General features: G+C 38.3%; 2 protein-coding genes across 4 annotated transcripts in view; one reads left to right on the plus strand and one right to left on the minus strand.

The window, feature by feature from the left end:
• Positions 1-6,001, plus strand: part of LOC137977025 (cholesterol oxidase-like) — an 11,822-nt gene extending 5,821 nt beyond the window's left edge. Inside the window, exons 4-7 of the mRNA XM_068824323.1 lie at positions 1,121-1,621; positions 2,050-2,365; positions 4,978-5,148; positions 5,970-6,001. Of these exons, the coding sequence (XP_068680424.1) occupies positions 1,121-1,621; positions 2,050-2,365; positions 4,978-5,148; positions 5,970-5,977 (996 nt within the window). The 3' untranslated portion in view covers positions 5,978-6,001. The remainder of the gene's footprint in view (positions 1-1,120; positions 1,622-2,049; positions 2,366-4,977; positions 5,149-5,969) is intronic.
• Positions 3,495-19,933, minus strand: LOC137976270 (serine beta-lactamase-like protein LACTB, mitochondrial). 3 transcript variants are annotated; one of them, XM_068823567.1, is made up of 10 exons: positions 19,651-19,933; positions 17,860-18,109; positions 16,806-16,999; positions 16,212-16,263; positions 15,379-15,446; positions 14,898-15,130; positions 13,574-13,737; positions 12,104-12,277; positions 8,250-8,423; positions 3,495-3,644 (listed from the first exon to the last, which is right to left on the minus strand). In XM_068823567.1, exons 1-9 carry the CDS (start codon positions 19,906-19,908, stop codon positions 8,263-8,265), a joined length of 1,554 nt encoding a protein of 517 aa, XP_068679668.1. In that variant the 5' UTR covers positions 19,909-19,933; the 3' UTR covers positions 3,495-3,644; positions 8,250-8,262. The 3 variants fall into 3 exon arrangements, with proteins under 3 accessions (XP_068679668.1, XP_068679667.1, XP_068679666.1); XM_068823566.1 differs by lacking the exon at positions 3,495-3,644 and having other exon boundaries at positions 8,009-8,423; XM_068823565.1 differs by lacking the exons at positions 3,495-3,644; positions 8,250-8,423 and adding an exon at positions 9,216-9,625 and having other exon boundaries at positions 12,069-12,277.
• Positions 19,934-20,125: the final 192 nt, after the last annotated feature.

A 20,125-nucleotide genomic window follows, 5' to 3' on the forward strand; every position in this document is an offset into this window, starting at 1 on the left:
GTGTTGTAAAGTAACTTTCAATGTAATCCTCTAATTTATCATAAATATTCATTGCGAATTGAAGCGTAAAATATATGCATTATAACAAAAACAAAAGACATATTGACAACAAACCTGAAGACCGCGTTCTGTAGTAAGCCTTTTTAGGTGCTCTTTTGCCGGTTTCTTGGCCGTAAAAAAAACTTAAACAGCCGCCACGCTTCCCGTGTAAATTTTTCCTCATCAAAGAATACTAAAAGAAGCACGGTGAAAAGGCCTATCTTCGAAATTCTTACTTGGAACAAAATCTGCCATTGATTCGTCCGCCATCTTGAAAACAGGATTTCCCAGTCGTCTCTCTCCTTTCCGCCTTCACATCACCCCCCACTCTCGCCCCCGCGCATTCCTCATTGATAATCAATGAGACCATAAGAGACGACTGTGGACGAGTCAGGGGGTATACGTCCCCTTTTTTCCAAAGTGTTTTTGGGTTTTTGTATCCGACGATGTCGCACTAATTTACTGTGAATTGGTTTGTCTCTGAGGACACACCTCTGTGTTATGAGGAAAGGTGAGCAATATTTATTTTATCAGTGTTCCTACAAAAAAACCGGCGTATGAGGTCTTTGCCTGACCTAACAGCCTGTCTGGCGTGCCAATGAAAATGCTGGAAATCTGATATGAGTATTTCAGTTCAATAATTATTATTATTATTAATGGACTGAAAGGAAAGGTTGTGAGAACACTTTGTGTGTCGTTCATCACCTTCTTTTGGTCGGATGTGATGGTGAGATGGGAAAAGGGATTATCACGCATATGCTTGCCGTGTTTGTAGATCATGGTATAATGGCTCATAACCCATGATGGCTTAGCCAATCAAAACTCTCGAATTGCATTATCCAATAATCCAGTTTAATAATGTGATATACACAACTTGTTCTGAGAGCCATTTCAACTATCGCGGACCGATCATACATGCGTCAAGAAAGGGGACAGGGTCTGCTTTAGCTATGCAAATGCATAGCTTGCATAGCTTAGCTATGCAAGTGCGTGACTGTGGGGAAACGTGTAAATTTGGTACGCTGGAATGAAAAAAAAGAATAAAGTACTACAGCCGTCACTTTATTTTCAACTTTGATAGGTTGAGGTACTAACAGTGCAAAGGTCTGCCGACTCTACTGGGTGGGACGTCACCTACAAACGAATTGACGGCGAGAGCACTGACGTGGAACATAAAGTACAAGCCACTTTTGTCATTCTTGGCGCCGGTGCAATAGGTTCTACAAAGGTACTTTTGCGCTCTAAGGCAAATGGGCTTAATGTATCCAATCAGCTCGGAAAGCGGTTTTCCACCAATGGCGATGTGGTAGCATCCAGTTTCTGGGGTAAAGATGTCGTAAACGCAATCGGCATTCCTTTTGAGACCGCCCCAGGGGTCGATCATCCACCGGGTCCAACAATAACCACTATAGCAGATTTTCGTCCCTTCACCCCAGGGAATTTTGACAAGCACCATGTTGTCCAAGATTTTGGAATCCCTGTTGGCTTGGCTTCTCCTTACATCATTGGCTTGGCTGTAAAGGCACTGTTTTCTGGCGATGAGCAGTATCCTGATCTTGGGGATATCGACAAATTTTACAAGGTAATACGTTTATGAGCACTTTTCTTTTTCATTGATTGGTTATTGACTGACAGATTTTTGCGAACGAGTTTAAAAAGAAATCATTGTTATAGCCCACTTTCGATATATTAAAATTCATTCCTAAACAAAAGGCATCATCTCGAGGCTCTGGGGAATAAATGCAAGAATTTGTAAGTTATTCCCCATAACCTCAAGATAAGTCCTTGTGTTTGGGTCTGAATTTTAATATATCGAAAGTGGGCTATTGATGCACAAAGTGATTGCCTTTAAAAAAAACTAGCTGTACCCTTCTCGTTCTGGTAGGATTTGGAGCTAACGACTTCGCTGGCGATATTTAATGACATATTTTAATAGGCTCTATTTTTATTTTTATGGATTATTGTTCTTGAATTAAGTTGACTGACTGATAGATATTTCTCGTTGTCCAGGCGGTAAAGTCCGAGGCAGGCGACAAATCTCTGACTTTCCTTGGTATGAGTCATGATGACGCAAGAGGCGTCATTTCATATAACAATGGCATTTTTGATATCACTTGGGAAAAAGTGGGGTGTGAAAGCAATTTCTTCCAAGTAAATAGAAGGATGAAAGAAATGACTGACGGTCTTGGTGGCACTTATATACCGTATCCAAAGTGGGCCAAACCTCAGAAGCGAAGTGTTCTCACAGGACATCCTCTTGGTGGATGCTCAATGGGAGAATCGGGAAAAACAGCTGTGGTGAATCATGCTGGACAAGTGTTTGATGGTATGTGAAGTGTTAAGAGGGATTTGTCGAAAATTACCCTGTCTACTTCAGGTCCTTCGTAGATTTAAAGTTGAAAAGGACTCCTTAACTGTAAGAACGGAAAAAAAAAACTTTCTTCCAGAGAATTCCCTGTATTATTTTGGTAACTTAATACGTAATGGGAAGAAATACTACTATGTTTTTGATTAAGCCGACTGACTATCCTTGAGTAAAACTTGAGTTCACGAGTTGAGAAGTCCTCGATTATGCGACGCGTTCTTTCCAAGGTGCTTTTCTCATATTTGTAATATACTAGCAACGAATAAAGAAAATAGTAAACAGGGCCAGTTTCAAAGGAAACCGTGGAGGAAGGTCGGTAGGATTGTGAAGCGCCGAAATTTGATGTTGAGTTCGCAAAAGTAATTTGAACGCAATAACTTGTTCATTGATTACAATGCTAACAGAAAAAGGAGGACTTAAGAGTGACGAAAGATGGTAAGGAATGTCGTATTTCGAAGTGTTCTGTACTGCACTTAGAGACAATCTCTTTGTTTATGAAATCCTATTTTAAAACACGTTTCGACAGTAAAGTTTTGCTCTTGAGAAAACAGATTCTCCTCAAATAACTCTTACTTTACGCAACTTAAAATCAATGCATTTTGGTTGAAATGGCTCAAATTATGAAAAAGAGCCTTTCATTGTAAGTCACAATTTCCAGGAATTTTTGGTGATACATTTGATCGCGTCGCACTGTCATCTTGACAGGTGAAAATTGGTTTGCCGAGAAATCTGAACTGACTTTCCGCAGGGAACTGAGGTTCCGGTTCCGGGCTCGTGACACCAGAGGTCTTTTCTCGGTCCTGGGTCACTACGTCCCACCCACATAGCACTCTCTAAGACCTTTTGAAAAAAATTCCTCGGGCACCTAGGGTATTTGTTATGTGTTCTTGGTTGAATAAACGTGATCTCGTTGGTTGGTTTCGAAAGACTGCGTTAAGGTTAGCAAGCTCACCTTTTTGTCGCGACTTTCAGTGAGTTAATTCTCATTTGTTCCCGTGAAGGATTCGATGAATTGAATAAATGCATATATAGCAGTTTTATGAGACAATTTGTGTGAAATTTATTTGCTCGTGTCTGGCCAATTTTTATGTGCAAAAAGCTGGTGTGTTAGCTTTGTGGCAAATTCCTGCCTCTTAGTCATTGAGCGCCATTGAAGAACGATCAGGCAACTTCTCCTTGTTTCTGCTTTATCTCTGCTGTCCAAAGGCATTGCTGACCATATAAACATTTGTTGTGCTATCTACAACATAAAAAAATGTATTTGCCCAAGAGAAAATGAGGGGACAGAGAGGGAGGCTCAAGGCGTTGGCCGGGATATGTTATGTCCACGAAAGTTATTTTTAGATGAGAGGAAGTCTTTGTTCTAGCGGAAGTTTGTCTTCTGAGACGTCCGCATGCAGTCTTGCCTCGCTCTCAGGTTCTTAGTGAAAAGAGAAAATGATGGCGCACGTGGAAGGCTGATGAATATATATTTTCTTTCAAACATCCGACCGAGGTTGGCCTGCATGCGGACGTCTCGGAAGACTTCCGCTCGTCTAAAAATAACTTTCGTGGACATGACATATCCCAAGGGCTGGACCGGGAGCCTCCTTCTCTGTCCCCTCATTTTCTCTTGATTTGCCATAAAATTGTCACTAAAATTGATTGTGTGGACGCGGGGCTTTAAGCAATTAGGGAACTAAGATCAACGACGGCGACGTCGAAAACGTCACCTCAAAAACAACTTTGCTCTGTCATTCACTGTCTTTGACAATCATTCCATCAAGTTGGATGTGGACGAAGTATCCTAAAAGTCGATTGGTACGAGCGTTTTTAGAGTCGTTATGCCGAGTACCACAAAATTGTGCTCAAATCCGTGCTGCACGATTCTTTATTCTCTTTTAACCAATAATTGTTTTGTGGCGTTATTGTTGCCGTTGCCGAATATCTGATCTTTTTACCTGTTCATCCGACGCGTACGTTCATTAATGTAACACTAGATTTTCTGATGTTGGCAACTTGTTAATAAATCAAGACTGAGTATTCGACTTAATTCGCTTTCCATTTTCGGAGCTAAGTTATGGAATTGCCTGAAGCCTGACTTGCGTAAACTTAGGGAAAAAAACTTTCAAAAACACAATTCACCAATTTTTACTTGCGATTCTTGGTGATGAGGATCATTTGTTAGATATCTCAAAGTTCATCTAAAAAAAATTACAAGTTATCATCAATCACACTCTAGCTATCATTATTACTTTCTTGTGTTTTGTGTACGTCCTCTTCTAGCTTATTGCTCTATGTAAATGCTAGCTCTCTGTGAATGTATGTGTATACCTATTATATTATTTATTTACCTGATTTACTCTTGATCTATTTTGCTAAATTTGATTGTAAGTTACACAGCCCGCCTCGATTAGCTTTACTATATGCGGATTGTGTATTTCTTCAATTTGTTAAATTTAAAATAAATTCTTGAAATAAGATGATGATGATGATACATCGTCTCTTATAGACACCTGAAAAGTAAACTTGACAGAATTGCCTCTTAGGAGAAATAACTTCTAGGGGTAATTGTGTAATCTTAATTCTTTCAGGAAATACTGATAATCTCCTGGACGGACTGATGGTTGTTGACGGATCCATTGTCCCTAGACCTGTGGGTGTTAATCCCACACTGACCATAGGGATGCTAGCAGAGCGATGCATTCGGCTTCTTGCCGAAAGGCAGGGTTGGACCATCGACTACGACACCTTCACTCCTTTAGGTGCGGCAAAATAGTTTGACTTTTGGTCCCCCAGATGTGAAATAAGTCTGTTTAGAGTTTCAAAAATCGTGCACCTGCGTGCATCTGGATAAAACCAAGCATGAATTGCTGGCGATGCAAGAAATGTTGAATGCAAATTCGCAGACTATTTCTCTTCCGATGCACACATGCATGTGTTTTTTGAAACTCAGTTTATTTATCACTGATATCCTAAAAAAGGCAACTTTTTTGTCTATAGTCTCTTGCCGCAACTTAGCCAGATTTTGAAGCTGACCTGGTAGCTGAATTCGTCGTTAATTTGAGTGTGAAGTTAGCTCAGGGTAGAGACCTGAAATAACTGAAATGTGAAAAGTCATCTCGTGACAAGGAAATAAAGGAGAGGTGGTATTATACTGTCTTTCGTCTTAAGCGTCCTCTGGTATAAATACGGCCATTCTTTCACATGGCAAGCTATCCAATCAGAATCAAAAGAAGTCTTATTCAGCTTCTTATTGGATTATCAGAAGGTGTCGATGATTGGGTGGTCGGAACAAGAACTTCATTGGATACAATTGTCATTACTAGCTGAGATCTGGAAAGACGCATAGACCACTTTCATAAATGGCGACGACCTTTACATTCTTTTGTATTTATGTTAAAGTAATTTTCAAAGAAGTATTTTTTTTTAATTCGCTGGTCGTAGCGAGACTAGAAAGGCTTATTAGCATTAAAACAGAAAAATGCTTTATTTGGCCGCCATTATGAGAGTCTATGGCATAACTCGACATAATGAAACACAAAGGTATTTGGAAAAACTGAATTGTTTGAATTTTTTTTTTCAGTTTACTAAGTCTACTCCAGGATCGCCGGTCAGGAAAGGATTGATGGATTCAGACCTGCATTGTTAAAGTCATTTGAGAACTTTACCGCTCAGAGAACGAGCATTGCATCGAAAATAAATAAATAAAATAAATAAAATCGCTAAGACTCTTTAGCTGCTGTTGATTGCAGACCTTTTCCGGAGAGAATATTTTTCAAGCTTACACAACTCTTTTTGTTTTGTTAACATTTTCCAATTACAAAGTAATATTTGCAGGAGGTAACTGATCTAACGCTTCTTTGTTTTTTGTTTGCTTTTTCTCATAAGTTCCACTTGGTTCTAATTCCATTTTGGAATTTAGAACATAATAGTTGTTCTTTTTCTTTGGTTGTATGTGTAATTTGGATAGCTTGGTAAAGTTTTGATCCAATGGTCCAGCGAGCGTATCAAATCAATTTCGTATAATAGCTTTTAACGCAGTTAATCTTTGCTTTTTGCGTGTAATCAGTGAATAGATTTAGTTTGTTTTTTCGTCAGTCTCTGCTACTTGCACAAGGCTTAGGACCACAGCTGCTAGCTGTGTAAGAGGATGTGGTCTTGTTGCTGTTAGATTAAAAACAGGGACGGAGAAGTTCGGCAAAGGTATATCAAGTACCTACATTTTTGTAAGTTGCCAAGGGTGTTGTCCGTACTCATTGATATCTACGTAATAACCTGAGCTTGTTTTTGTGAAATACTAACTTTTAATAATCAAAGTTGTCTAAAAGAAGGGTCATTAAAACTTCGGAATTTGAAGTCGTTCTTTGTTCTTAGGGGTCTGATTATCGTGTAGTGCTCGATGATTCGTCTCGGGGACGAGGGAGGCTTCAAACGATGCCAAAGGCCTTTTTAATTTTCTCTGCTTTAGACGTTTTAGCAGAAACCTTTCCAAGAGTTTTTCCCTTTCAACTCCGGCTCTGTTGTGAACTGAAACGTGATCTGAATGTATGATTCCTAGATTGAGTATGCTCTTGTTTTAAGATCGCATCTTGACGTTTAGATTTTGCTCTTATCATCTGTCAGTAAATTCAGAGGTAAATTCTTCGTTTCTTTCAAAATAGAAGTAATATACTTCGCCTCAATTTCGATCGCTGGCTTTGGAGCAATATATATTTGGAGAGAGGTCAATCCCGCCACCAGAGCCTAGAATCGTATGTCTGCGCATGATCAGAGACTGTAAACTCTTTTGGAGTCTTGAAGCAAGCAACCGTGGACAAGCTTCCTGTCGGTGTACGTTAAATCAGTGACTTGATCTGATCGGCGCAATTACAAGTTTAGAAGAGCCGATACAACGTAGATTTGATTTTAGTGGTGTACTATATTTCGGCTGGCCGAACCAGCCTTCTTCACGGACAATTGAGAGTTTACATTGGATTGCTTCTATATATGAAGTACTGATGGATGTTGACGTAATACTGGGAAAAATGTGACAAAATATCGTAGTTACGACAAATTTGAATTCAAATATTAAGAGCAACAGACAAATAACGGAAGTGACTGTAGATAATAAACTGAAATCTAATGTTTCTTTTGGCATGCCCAAAAGAGATGAGCTCCGGGGGTCCCAAGTGGCGAGAGGTTAAGGCTGACATAAACTGCTTTTTATTTGTTGTCTTTAAAGTGCTACACGGTATTCAAGTTGTTCGCGAACGAACATTGCATATAAATTTTCGGCGAAAAACGCTCATTGATTCCCGCGAGAATATTTTCCAAATAGGCATGGCAGGCAGGATGGCGAGAGCTGTCAATCTCACTGGAGTTCCAAAACGCAATATGAAATCATTGCAGTCTCTTTTTCCGCTATAACAAACACCATTGTTTCTCACGCCTTGCCCTAATATTTCACAGCTGCGCCTGTTTTCTTTTGAAAATCCATTCAAACCTTAATTAATGTTGGTGACCGTCATTTTTTCCATCAGATATTGCTTAAATATAGGCGTTTAATGCATTATTGAAAAAACTCCCTGAAGAAGTCTACGGTAGCTAGACGAAACGCGTCGGAGAATAAACAAGTTTTACAGATACAGTTCGCAGAGTGCTGCTCAGTAGTTTATTTTTTTCATTTTTTTTTTTTCATATTTTTAAAATTGTCTAACATACGTGTAAGTAAATCAATTAAATTGATCACAAATAAATTGCAAGTAAGTTTAAAAGATTCTCTGAAATATATCTCTAATTTTCGTTTAAAAATACTACCGGTAAATTATCTTTAAGTATATTCTAGTTTGTTCAATTTGTCTAGAACTTATAATATTGCAATGACCTCACTGATTGCATTACAGACTGCATTTTTGGAAAGATGCCGCGACAGCCATTGCTGTCTTTTCCAAATGTACTTCTTGTAGATTTACCAGTAATGCTACTACCACTCCTTTTGGGGGCTGAGTTCCAGCTGTCGGTCGTATGAGAAGAAAGCTGCTGCATCCAATTGCTGCTCCTACAAAAACGAATGTATCAGTGAGAAAGGGTTCCCATGCTGACCTATTTCGTCCTTTGGATTGCTGAGGACTCTAAACTCTTTTGACCAGCATGGAGGAGAGGGGTGGGGGATACTCTCTGACGAGATCGTATTATCCTGCGTAAAAAACCCATAAATTAATGCTCAGAAAAAAATGAAAATGACTATTACTTCTCTTAATTCTCCTTTGAAACGTGGAATAATCAAACAGGGGTCAAAACTGCAGGTCTAAAAAGTGGCCACAAAATTAGTTATACAAACTTCATGGTACTTGTACGGTCACTTCTTTATACTAAATACAATATGAGCGACCGTATTGTATCGGATATACAATGTGGAGCCGAAGGCGAGAAATTTTACATCCGATACAATACGGGCGCGAATATTGTATTGTGCTTATGAAATGTCAGCATTTAAGTGTTAATGTACACTTGGTATTTTTGGTGAATCAAGACATTTTAACCGTGAAAATTGAAAAAAACATTTACGTAAATGAAGAGAAAGCTGTATCAGAAATACAGATATTGATTAATAAAACATTTCTTTTGTTTTCCCATCATGAATTATTAATGAGTTTCATAAGTACTGTTTAAAAAACGAGCAGCAGTGTTTCATCGGGGTTTAAAAACACTCGGCTACTGTTTTTAGACCCGATAAAACACGTACTGCGAATTTTTTTAACAGCTTCAAAGGCCCGTGCCTCTTTAGGGATTTTTCTAAACGTGATATGAATGCATTAAAAGTTAATTACATACAGACGGGAAAAGTGCTCCTTGTTCGGCTGCTGTTAAAGTTCACAAAGCTTTTCCTTGAAATGCCGCCCAAACGCGTGTTTCGAGAACCAAAAAATACGTAGGAAGAAAAAGATTACTTGGATAGTTGTGTTCCAAGGGTTACTCGGTATACCACAAAGTGGGCTTACAAGATTTTTGGCGAGTGGCAAAGTTCAAGGAGAAATAAAGACGCCAACTTGGAGGACAGAGGATTCAAAGTTGAAGTTGACAGTATTCAAAATTTAGAAATGAGTATTGTTGAGATGAGCGCTGAATCCTTGGATTTTTGGCTGACAAAGTTTGTCGCGGAGGTGTGCAAGGAGAACGGAGAGCGGTATCCCCCAAGAAGTTTGTACAGTATTTGCTGTGGATTACAGCGTTACTTGGAAGAGAGCAATGGACGCGACGCTATTAAATTTTTAAACAAAGATGAGGCAAGGTAAGGAAAAAGAATTTTGGAATCTAATATCAGGGGTAGAGAACTCGTTACTACATATTTGTGTTACATTTTAGATTGAGTACGTTTCGACGAGCTTTGGATGCAGAATTGAGGGAGTGTTGTAAAACATGTGTGCTGTGATGACTTGACTGTTGAACATTTTCCATGCCTTGTAAATTGTTACGCTACCTATCTAGAGAATATCAAATGCTTAGCAGAACACGTGCAAGCATTTTACTTTAAACCAAATCCTAATTCAGCAGTATTTGGCTATCAAAAATCACCTGTGGGTATTAATACTCTGAATAGGATTTTGCCCGATATGTTGTGCGTTCAAGCTGGTTTAAAGAGGAAAACGTCCCACTGTTTAAGGGTAACTTGCGCCACTCGGTTGTTTCAACATTCGGTAGATGAGAAGTCAATTCGGGAACGAACAGAACATCGGTCCAATGCGCTGTTTAATTATGAAAGGAATAGTGTTGAACAGGAAAGAAATGTCAGCAAAATTTTCGGTCCACCAGTCATCGGGGAAAATTATGACGAGAGTAACGAAAAGACCGAAGATGGTGAAGGTGAAGACATTTCGGGATTGGGGGATTTGGAGTGTGAAGTGAGCGATCGGTGGCACCCAACGAGAATATAGGTCAAAACCACTTAAACATAGCATTTTTAAACGTATTTTAGTATTTAAACGGTAGATATAGGTATATTTTTATTCCCTAAAAAGTTTTCATCTGTTCTAGTGATCCGAAAATTATAGGGATCAAAACTTACCTTTTCGAAACTCTCAGCCAGAATAAAGCTCCCGAAAATTCTAGGTGACCTTTTTGGGTTAAAAATTCGTTAAAAATGAGCAATTATACCATTTTTGAGATGTTCGAAAATCCTAGGACAGGCAGGCAAGCAAGAAATTTTACAATAAATGTTCCGAAAATTCTAGATCTCAAATCGTCTTCCGAACAGATATTTTTCGAAAACTGACGTTGGGTGCCCCTGAGCGATGAAGTTTTAAGTCGAATGCCCATTCCGAATGTTACTGAAACTACATGTAGTCAAGTCAAGTCAAATCAGACAACATTGGATAGTTGTGTCTTCAAATACTGCACAATTAATTTTGTGAACAATGGGAAATTGTAAGATAACGAATTTCTGTTCTAACAAAAATTTATCAGGAAAATAAACTTTTTTGTTTACTGTGGCTAATGTTTTTGTATACTGCCTTTTCGGGAATAATTTGGCATTATAATTAACGCGATCTTTATATAAAGATGTCTAGTCATCTTTATTTAAAGATCACTACTGATTCTTCATATAAAGATCACTAGTGATCTTTGTATATAAAGATCACGGTAATCATATTTTCATTAATAATTCAGTGATAATTTCATTGTTTATGTATTGTACCACGATTTCCCCCAAGACCGAAATCAAAATCCTCTCCGGGCTTTTCAGAATGATCACTCTATACCGGCTATAAAGATATATGCACGTGACTGATTTCTGTCATCTGAGAAGATAATAGGTTCATGAATTATTAATGACTTTTTGAAGACTCGCTATAACCTACATGTAGGAAAGCATTACTTTAAAATAACCTCCACAGCTTCATCATTGGGTACCGGTATATTAAGTTTGAGATTGATACTGTTGTCCTACATTTAGAACATTACTAGGGGATGGATGGCATTTTCCACTGCGTACATGTATCTACTTAGTTCAGAATATACTTACTGTAGAATACTACTAGGGGATGGGTGGTATTTTCCACTGCGTATCCAGCCTCTTAAGAGGTGCAGTTTCAAAATACCAGGGTATTCTGCAGTTATTCCTAGATCTTTTACAATTTTAAGACAATTCATGAAAATTATTTTATCATCCTTCATCCAGCACACATATGATATGGTCCTGGTCCACCAGAGCAGCCACTTGTGGTTAATAATTATATAAGAATCCGCAAAATAAGAGAAATAGCACACCATGGACTCATGTAGTGGATCTGGCCCTCACGAACCTGAATAATAATTTGTTTATTGTGATTTGCAATATGCAATATGAGGAGCAAGGGTGGCACAGTCGGTTAGTGCGCGGCCTTGGAGCAAGAGGTCCTGAGTTCAATCCCCGGATCTCACATCCTTGTTTCGACTTCTTTCCTTTCAATGTAGCCTAAGTAGCTTTAAATACCCTTAAAACAGAGCACTGATGGAAAGAGGGGGGTAAAATGAGCGCACCGTCGGCTTCCTGGGAGAGTAACTCTCTAGAGAGTAAAGGAATTTCCAAAATTAAATAACGTGTACCTATACCTTTACCTTTGCAATGGGTGTTGGAGGAATTAATTCTTTGCGCCACAGGTCTTAAAGCCAGAAAGAAAGCTAATTTGACAAACAAAACACGCCAAATATACAGAAAATTAACCTTGCGTAATTGTTTAAGCAGCTTCTTTTCCTTACCACTGTGAAGAATAGTTTCAAACTGATGATTACAAGCTCCAAATTGCTGTTTTTCTGGAACGACTGCCCAGCCTAATCCATAACCACCATTCTTATGCCCTTTGCCTTCTGTATTAGCCACAATTTTCCACATTTCAGTCACAGTTTCAAGTCGAAGAAATCCAGGAAGACTACCTTAAAACACACCAATGATCATGTTCATTAAAGTTAATATTCTACATGCAACTGATACTCAAATCAAATCCACCTTTGTTTCATCCCAGACACCAAGAAAATAAGGAACTACAAAATCATACAATCATCAATTTTTTTAACTCCAGGACTTTTAGAACTATAGTTCGAAATTTCCCTGGGTAGCCTAATAGATTTCATACCCCAACTTCCTATTTCCAGGTCAACTTCTGATACCAGTAACACTGCCAAAGAAGTGAGTAAATTTGGAAGAAATACAGAAAAAATAACTGATACTATTAATATACAAAAGAAGAAAGGAATTGGGTCACAATTGGGTCGTTAATAATAATAATAATAATAATAATAATAATATTATTATTATTATTATTATTAGGTATTATTATTATTATTATTATTAGGTATTATTATTATTATTATTATTATTATTAATCATAAAGTGTAGCAAACACTGCTAAAGAGTGCTCAATACACATTTGTGTAGAGCGGTGTATAGAATTAAATGACTAAATGAAAATACACAAGATTCCCTGCAACTCTGAGTTTCGTGCGTATGCACTCATCAGGCAGATTTTTAAATGAAGAACAGACTTATTAGCTAGCTATATATCGCTAGCCATATGCTAGCCATAAAACATGCACTCTGGCTAGGAGCAGCTAAGCGCTAGGGCATTGTTCTCCCGTAATGCCCACGGGTCTATTATGGATTATGCAAATTAGTTCTTCTTCTTTAGAAGCATTCTGTTAGCCACATGATAAACAACTTAATAACCTCGTCCGTTCTGTTGTTACAGCAAAATCTCAAACCTTGACCTAGCTGTAGTTACCTGATACAGCAAGGCCTCAGTTTGAGATTTTGCTAAATGTAATTAATAACAACCTCACTCTCGGTTATTAAGTAGTTAATAAATTCATAGCGTCACAACATGTACAAAAGTCAAATAATTTCATTATGAATTGCAGATTCATTTGTGACAACTCTATGCAAGAATAAGCAGTTGCTAAAGAAGCCTGAAAAAAAAAATCAAGCACGGATTTTTCTAGGTTTCCTTTGCAATTCCTTAAGTTGCTCCTTCAACAAAAATCACAAGTCATATTGTTGAACTTGTTGCACCGGCATCCCAAGGTCACGGGTTCAAACCACTTCTTACTTGCTAAAATTGGGTTCATAACTGCGAGGATGATAGTTTTACTTGATTTGATATCCGCAGTTCAATATACAATTCATTTCATACACATGCATCATTTTGTGCACTACTAAAAAAAATAACATCCAACCTGTTTTATTGCTGGTATCACCTATCTGTCTGGCATAAAGTAGACAGTTTCCAAAATGAACCAGATCCCCCACAGTAGATAGGAATCCTCCTCCACCCCACTTATATGAGTTATCAACATATGGTGCATTCACAAGGTGACCTTTCTTGTTACGCTGATAAAATCTGGAGGATTAGAAAATATTACTGTTTGGAGATCAGCAAAAAAACGCTGAGACAAAACCACTGTGAATCCAGGAGTCACTAAGTGGAAGGCAAATTTCCGGTTATCATTTCTGTCCAGTAGGAAGACAACAGATATGAAATCATGGAAATCAAAACCCCACTCATTTTCGCAGATGTTACTTTTCAGTGTATAGAAAATAATATGTTTGCCATGAAGACTAAGGAGTCACCAACCATTTGCAGATGTTTGAAGTTTATGATCGACCATTTAGCCACGATATGACAACATCACATTAATATAGCATTAGATGCAAATAAAAGCCACTTATGGCATGTCATATCATTTGAAAGTCAAATATTTTATAGCTTACATGTAACGGGTAAAAGCACTTATTTAAGGGGTACTAAAGAGGTACAGAATGAATAAGAATAAAGCTAAACAAACTTTAGTTATCTGAAACTGGATCTACCCTGTTTCCTAATCTTGGACATCTTCCCCAAGCCCCTCCCTCTGCGCAGCCCCTGAAGTCTTTGTTAAAATTTATCTCTTAAAGGGGTCCGAGATACTTTTTGAGTGGATGTGTTCCCCCTTCCCAAGGGAAAATAATATTATTGTCTAGCATTAGACAGAGTAAAATCTTTTAAGTATCACTCCTAAGAGAGAATGGGTTAATGGGGACACAGTTTTTCAGTGAGTGATTAACCCATTGACAACGAAAATTGTCTGGTGTTAGACAGAGTAAAATAGGGAGCTTAAGCACTCGCGTTGAGACGCGGACGGCAACCGGAAGTGAACTGTTTTCCCTTTTAACTTGTCTTCACACAACCACATTAAATTACATTGCCAAGTATCTTTTCTCCATTAGAGATGATTCATTTAAAAATCTGGGAGACACCACTGTCCTGGGACGCGAAATATTCTCTTCCTGTTGCCGTCCGCATCTCAAAAACGCGCGTGCTTAAGCTCCCTAAATACTAAGTACGGCCGGTTTTAAGCTTGTTTGGGTGTTAAAGGGTTAACATGGTCCTAATAATTCAACAAGCAAATAACTGGGTATTTCTCTGGATAACCTTGTAACCCTAGGTAGAGTATTATTGCCATTACTACTTGTAGCCACATTTTTAGAGTGAACTTCTGGATGAAATTAGTGTCACCTCACCTTGCCCTGTTATGAATAATATTTTCATTGAAATCTGCATACGTATTTTCCATCCCCAGATCATTAAACAGCTTTTTCATGACATCAAGAAAGTTCTGATTGGCCACATGCTCTATCACAGCACTGATCAATGTCCATCCATGTGTGGTATATGAGTAATAATTCCCAGGGACTGACAGCAATGGGTCATCTTTGAATAAGGAAAGTGCATCTGTAACCGACTCATAATGTTCCTATGTAACAAACAAAAACAATAACATTTATTATTGTTTGGCATACTAGTAATACATAACAGTTATTGATAATGATTTAAAAAAGTCATCAATAATTCATAAGAATTACAATTAACAGAAACACAACAACAACAACAGCTCAAACGTAACATACTGTAATTGGTTATGTTTCCATTTCAGGCACCACTATTACTACAAGCAATGTATCTACCCCTCACCAAAGGGAACATGACAAACTTTAAACCAACCTTAATTAAATACTCTTTGCATAAAAATTCACTTTCACTCTCACTTGTGTCGATGGGGATAAATGTAACTAGAGAGAAAAGTACCATGTAAAACACTGTGTTAGAGCAAAATGTGTCGGTTGATATTAATCTAACAATAATTTGAGATGATAATATTCTCAACCTGGATTATAATCATTATGGTACTGTATTTTCTTTGCCTAGAGAATGATAGCAAGCAGTTATAAAAAGGCCAAGTTTAATAGCCAGCACAAGCCACAATCAAACTCACTTGCCCCATTTAAGGAGGCCTGAAAAGGTTTTCCACAAGTAAAAGTGGATTTCCAATGGAGAAGAATTGCAGCACTGTTGATCCTTCAGTACATGTAGGAAAATATGGGCCAGATAATGGCTTTCTTGCACTCCATTTTCTCTTTGCGTTGGCTCATTATCCCTTCCTGAATTCTGCATAAATCCAAAACCAAAAAGAATCACCTTTGAAATCCAATATGGCGCATTCAGTAACCATGTGTCATTTTCGCGTGATTGTTGTACCCAGACTTCTTCATACAGGAGCTCTTCAATGTGGCGGAAAATAAGTTTGCTACTCAATATTTAGGGGTTACTTGTTCATTCTATTTGCACAAATTTGGCTTAAGGCCTTTAAAAAAAAAAATCGGTTTTCCATCATAGTAAAAAATTTACTTTCCAAATCAGGTGATTATTCTGGTTGCATGATTTTTTTTTTCCCTCTCCAAGTGTTAAATGGGAAACGGGTGAGCGTTAATGTTGAGCCCTGCCACTTAGCTGTCACAGTTTTGATTCATGAGTTGTGAAGTTTTAAGGAAACTTACCCCTTTGGTCCTGGACTTGTTCATTTGATTTTAAATTATCCTTCTTGTTGCTCTGTTTTAGAACAGGACAGTAAAACTGGCAGTCATAAAAACATGTACATGTACATGGAGAGAAAAGCACATAACATTGAAGGGTGTAACTTGCAACTCTTTTTGTTGGAACAAAGCTGGGGATTTTAGAACACCAATTTTATGCCCAAATATGGACAAAAATAAGATTGAAGCTGCACGTGCGGGAAAATGCATGAGCTACAAGTTACATCCAAATAAGGACATTTTAAAGCTCTGAACCAGAGTTTAATGCTTCAAGGTTCTGAGCTTCTGGTACAGTACAAAATAATGACAATAGTTATGACAACAACAAAAATACATGTAACAACGAGAATGCTGACTTGAGAAATAACAATTTTCACAGCAAGGTCTCATGCATGGAAGAATCGCTTTTAAGATACCCATACTGTGTTACTGTACAGACTAGAAACGTTTTGGGTCTTTTTCGAAATGCGTAGCCAGGAGATAATTTTCCCTTTGGACATATCACATTTTAATAACGTTAAGCAGTGTGTTTATTGAACGTATCTTCAAAACACATACAATGTTTTCCTTATCATCTTTTCCTTCTGTACCATTTGGTCCTTTTCTATAACTTCTTATGCCTCCAAGGTGTGAGAGGAGGTGTCTTGTTGTGATTGTTGCTGGAACCCCATGAAAGGTCTTTTCAGGAAATGAAGAAACATATGTTTGGATTGGAGCATCAAGGTCCAGTTTGCCTTCTTCACACAACTTGGCTAAAAATAATAAATGAAAATGAGATTTTTTTAATGGCAACAACAATGGCATTTAAACAGTTTCAAGATCATCCTTTCCAAAACAAGTCTTAAAAGTGCCCCAACCTCATTTTTTTTAACTCTGAAAAAGTCAAACTTCACCACAATAAAACAAGTAATTGCAAAATATTCTGCCATTTTCACTTTGACATTTTACAATTACCAATGTAGTGTGCAGTAAAATTTAACAACACCAGAGGCCCTTTGTCCCAAGGCTGAGTTAGTGTAATGGCATGGGCTTCTTCCTGAGGTGATGTTACAAAGTGCTTTGCAAAAGTTTTTTTCAAAATTGGGATGCAAATACACTTGCGACATCAAAAATAGACCCACGCTTCTCACTAGCTCAGTCATGGAAGAAATGACTGCCAATTTTGTTAGTTTTTTGCACAACTCATGAGGCCTTTTGGAAGCAAAGTTTATTGCAATTACATGTTAGTTAACTCATTCACCCCTAAACCTGAGCCTCTTCAATGGTGAACCCCAGGAGTCAATGGGTTAATTAACATAAATTATCTCAGCAAGGAAAATTACAATACATGTATATTTGAGTTTAAGGGCAACTTAATGATAATAATCATAATCTTCATCATCATCATCATTATCACTTTATTTAAGTCTCAAGGTTCTTTAGCCAGGCACTAGTGCTCTACAAATAATTTATTGGGGAGACTACATGTACAAGTCAAATCAGATCAAATGTTGGTTTTTGATTCCACACATTCATAAACAGCTAGTATAGCCTCACATGCATGCCTCACAGGTCTCCCTACAGTACTGAGTTTTATTTTTAAAAGGACAATTACAACAATCAGCCAACAGACCTGCAGCTGTAGCAGTGAGGGGTTTACTGATACTTGCAATCCTCATGACAGTTTCTGGAGAACACACCACCCCATTCTCTATATCTGCAAATCCAAATCCTTCGCTCCACACAGTCTCTCCATTAACACTTACAGCAACACAAACTCCAGGACAGCCAAACTCTTCTTTCATACGTTGAACAAGAGACCTGGACTCATCTATGGCAGACTGAAAGCTCAACGGAGGTCCCTTTGTTTTGTTGCCTGTTCTCTGTTCTCAGGGTTAAGGAAGGTCTTGAATGTTGTAGGAACCATCTACATGTACATAGCACAAGAATTATTTTCTATGGGTAAATAAAGGAGATAGGACGCAGCTCTTTACAACCTCTAATTTCATTGGATCCCTTTTGTTTGTTTCAATATCCATTGTTTTCTGAGCCAATCCCGAGAGCCCTTGTAATAGCTGTGTACTGATTCAGATAAAGTAGCAAATATATCTAGAAATGTAATGAAGTTACATTCTGTGAATGGTTACACCCCCTAGTCTTCTTCATGTTAGATAAGAAAGATAAACCATAGCAGTCCTGTTTCATGGCACTTATTAATAATTATCCCTGCAGGATTTTAAAGGAGCCAACAGACTGTTCACAAAGGGTAAGGTGGAACACAATAGTACTAATGATAATGTTACTGGAGTTCATAATGGTTACAAGTACAACATCCACCATCTCAAGTGGTGAAACTTAGGTGAACCTGTCGTGGATTTCAGCCAATACCAGGAACCCAATGACACGGAGCCTACAACTCAATTGTGTTCATGTTACAACGTTTTCACAAATCAATATATTTTTAGATTGTAATTCCCGCGAATGAGATTCCTACAGGAGCCCGATGAGCAATTACAAGAAACTAACCTGACCTCATAGGGTCACCGAACCAGAAATGCCTTTGTTTTTTTCTAAAAAGGTAGTCTAAAAATAGATCGGTCTGTAAAAATGCTGTGTCTGTAAAAAAGGTCCAGTATGGGAGTTGTAGGTTCCGGGTCATGGGTTCCTGCCAATACCCAAAATCCACCACAGCAATATTAGAAGTAGTCCTCTTTCACATCAATTCTATTGTTCACACATGACCAGTATTAATTTTGCTTTTGGAATGGAAACAGTAGGTATTATTAGGAAATAGGGCTTAACATTTCAACAATGTTAGCATCTTAGGTTGGATAGCATAAAGTCAACATTTTTTTGGGGGGGGGAGGGAGGGGTGGGGGGTTATGATGGTGCATTGATAGAATTTGGGCTGACTTACAGTCGATCTCAACCTGACTCAAGGGTTTTGAAATTCCTCTATCATCAAAATCAACGCAAAGCTACTGTAATTACATTTGCCTGTGGTGCTCCACTTCAATATCAGACATGGACAGTATGGAGTCTGCCGGAGGCACCTTGCATATGCCGGCCAATGTGGTGAGCCACTTATTGGCCCTGAAAAACCCTTACCGGGTGCGCCCAATTAGGTATATTTATATTTATTTATTTGATTAATGCTGCCAAATATAAATTCTTAAGTATGTTTAGCCACAGGCAGAACAAACCGTTGCACGTTACCAGTGCCATGTGCTGTTCAAACCACTGAATAACTTATTAACTTTGAAAAGATTGTGGTGAGCAGCTGCAGGTGACCAGAAATCACCCCATTAGAGCCAGTAAATTGAGACTGCAAATAGAACACCAAGACAAAACTCAACACAAACTTTCCAACACCAGTCATATCAAAGTTTTTTCACGAGCTACACAGAAATGCAAAAAAAGATACAGGGATTAACGGCGTGGTGTGATTGCTTTCTTCGTTACTCTCATCCTCGCTTTTAGCTTGTAATTTTTCTGTTGAGGTTTTGAAGCAAATCCCCGAAAGTCCTGCCAACCCAACACATCCGAGAAGAATAGCAGCTAAGGAGAATTTCTCTCCTTTCGAATTACACGGTGAGTTAGAAAAGGTACTCATGTTCATTAATATTCTCAACTTATTACGTTTTCTAATCAAGAAAGGCTGAAGTCCTGCAAAGGCGGCCATATTGATTCCATGTTACCAGGACCTCTCGGCAACCTCATTTCCAGGCTTCTCACCTATCCCTCCACGGAGAGAACCTGGGAACGAGGTTGGACCTCTCGGCTTTCAACAGATCCTCCACCTCTGAAATGGCTATCATCGACAATTCGTAATTTTCCCTGGATTGACTGTTATCGTCATTTTAGGATTACTCTGTCCCAGGACTTCTGGAAGCTTTCCG

Source organism: Montipora foliosa, chromosome 11, assembly GCF_036669935.1.
Source record: "Montipora foliosa isolate CH-2021 chromosome 11, ASM3666993v2, whole genome shotgun sequence".
NCBI lineage: Eukaryota > Metazoa > Cnidaria > Anthozoa > Scleractinia > Acroporidae > Montipora > Montipora foliosa.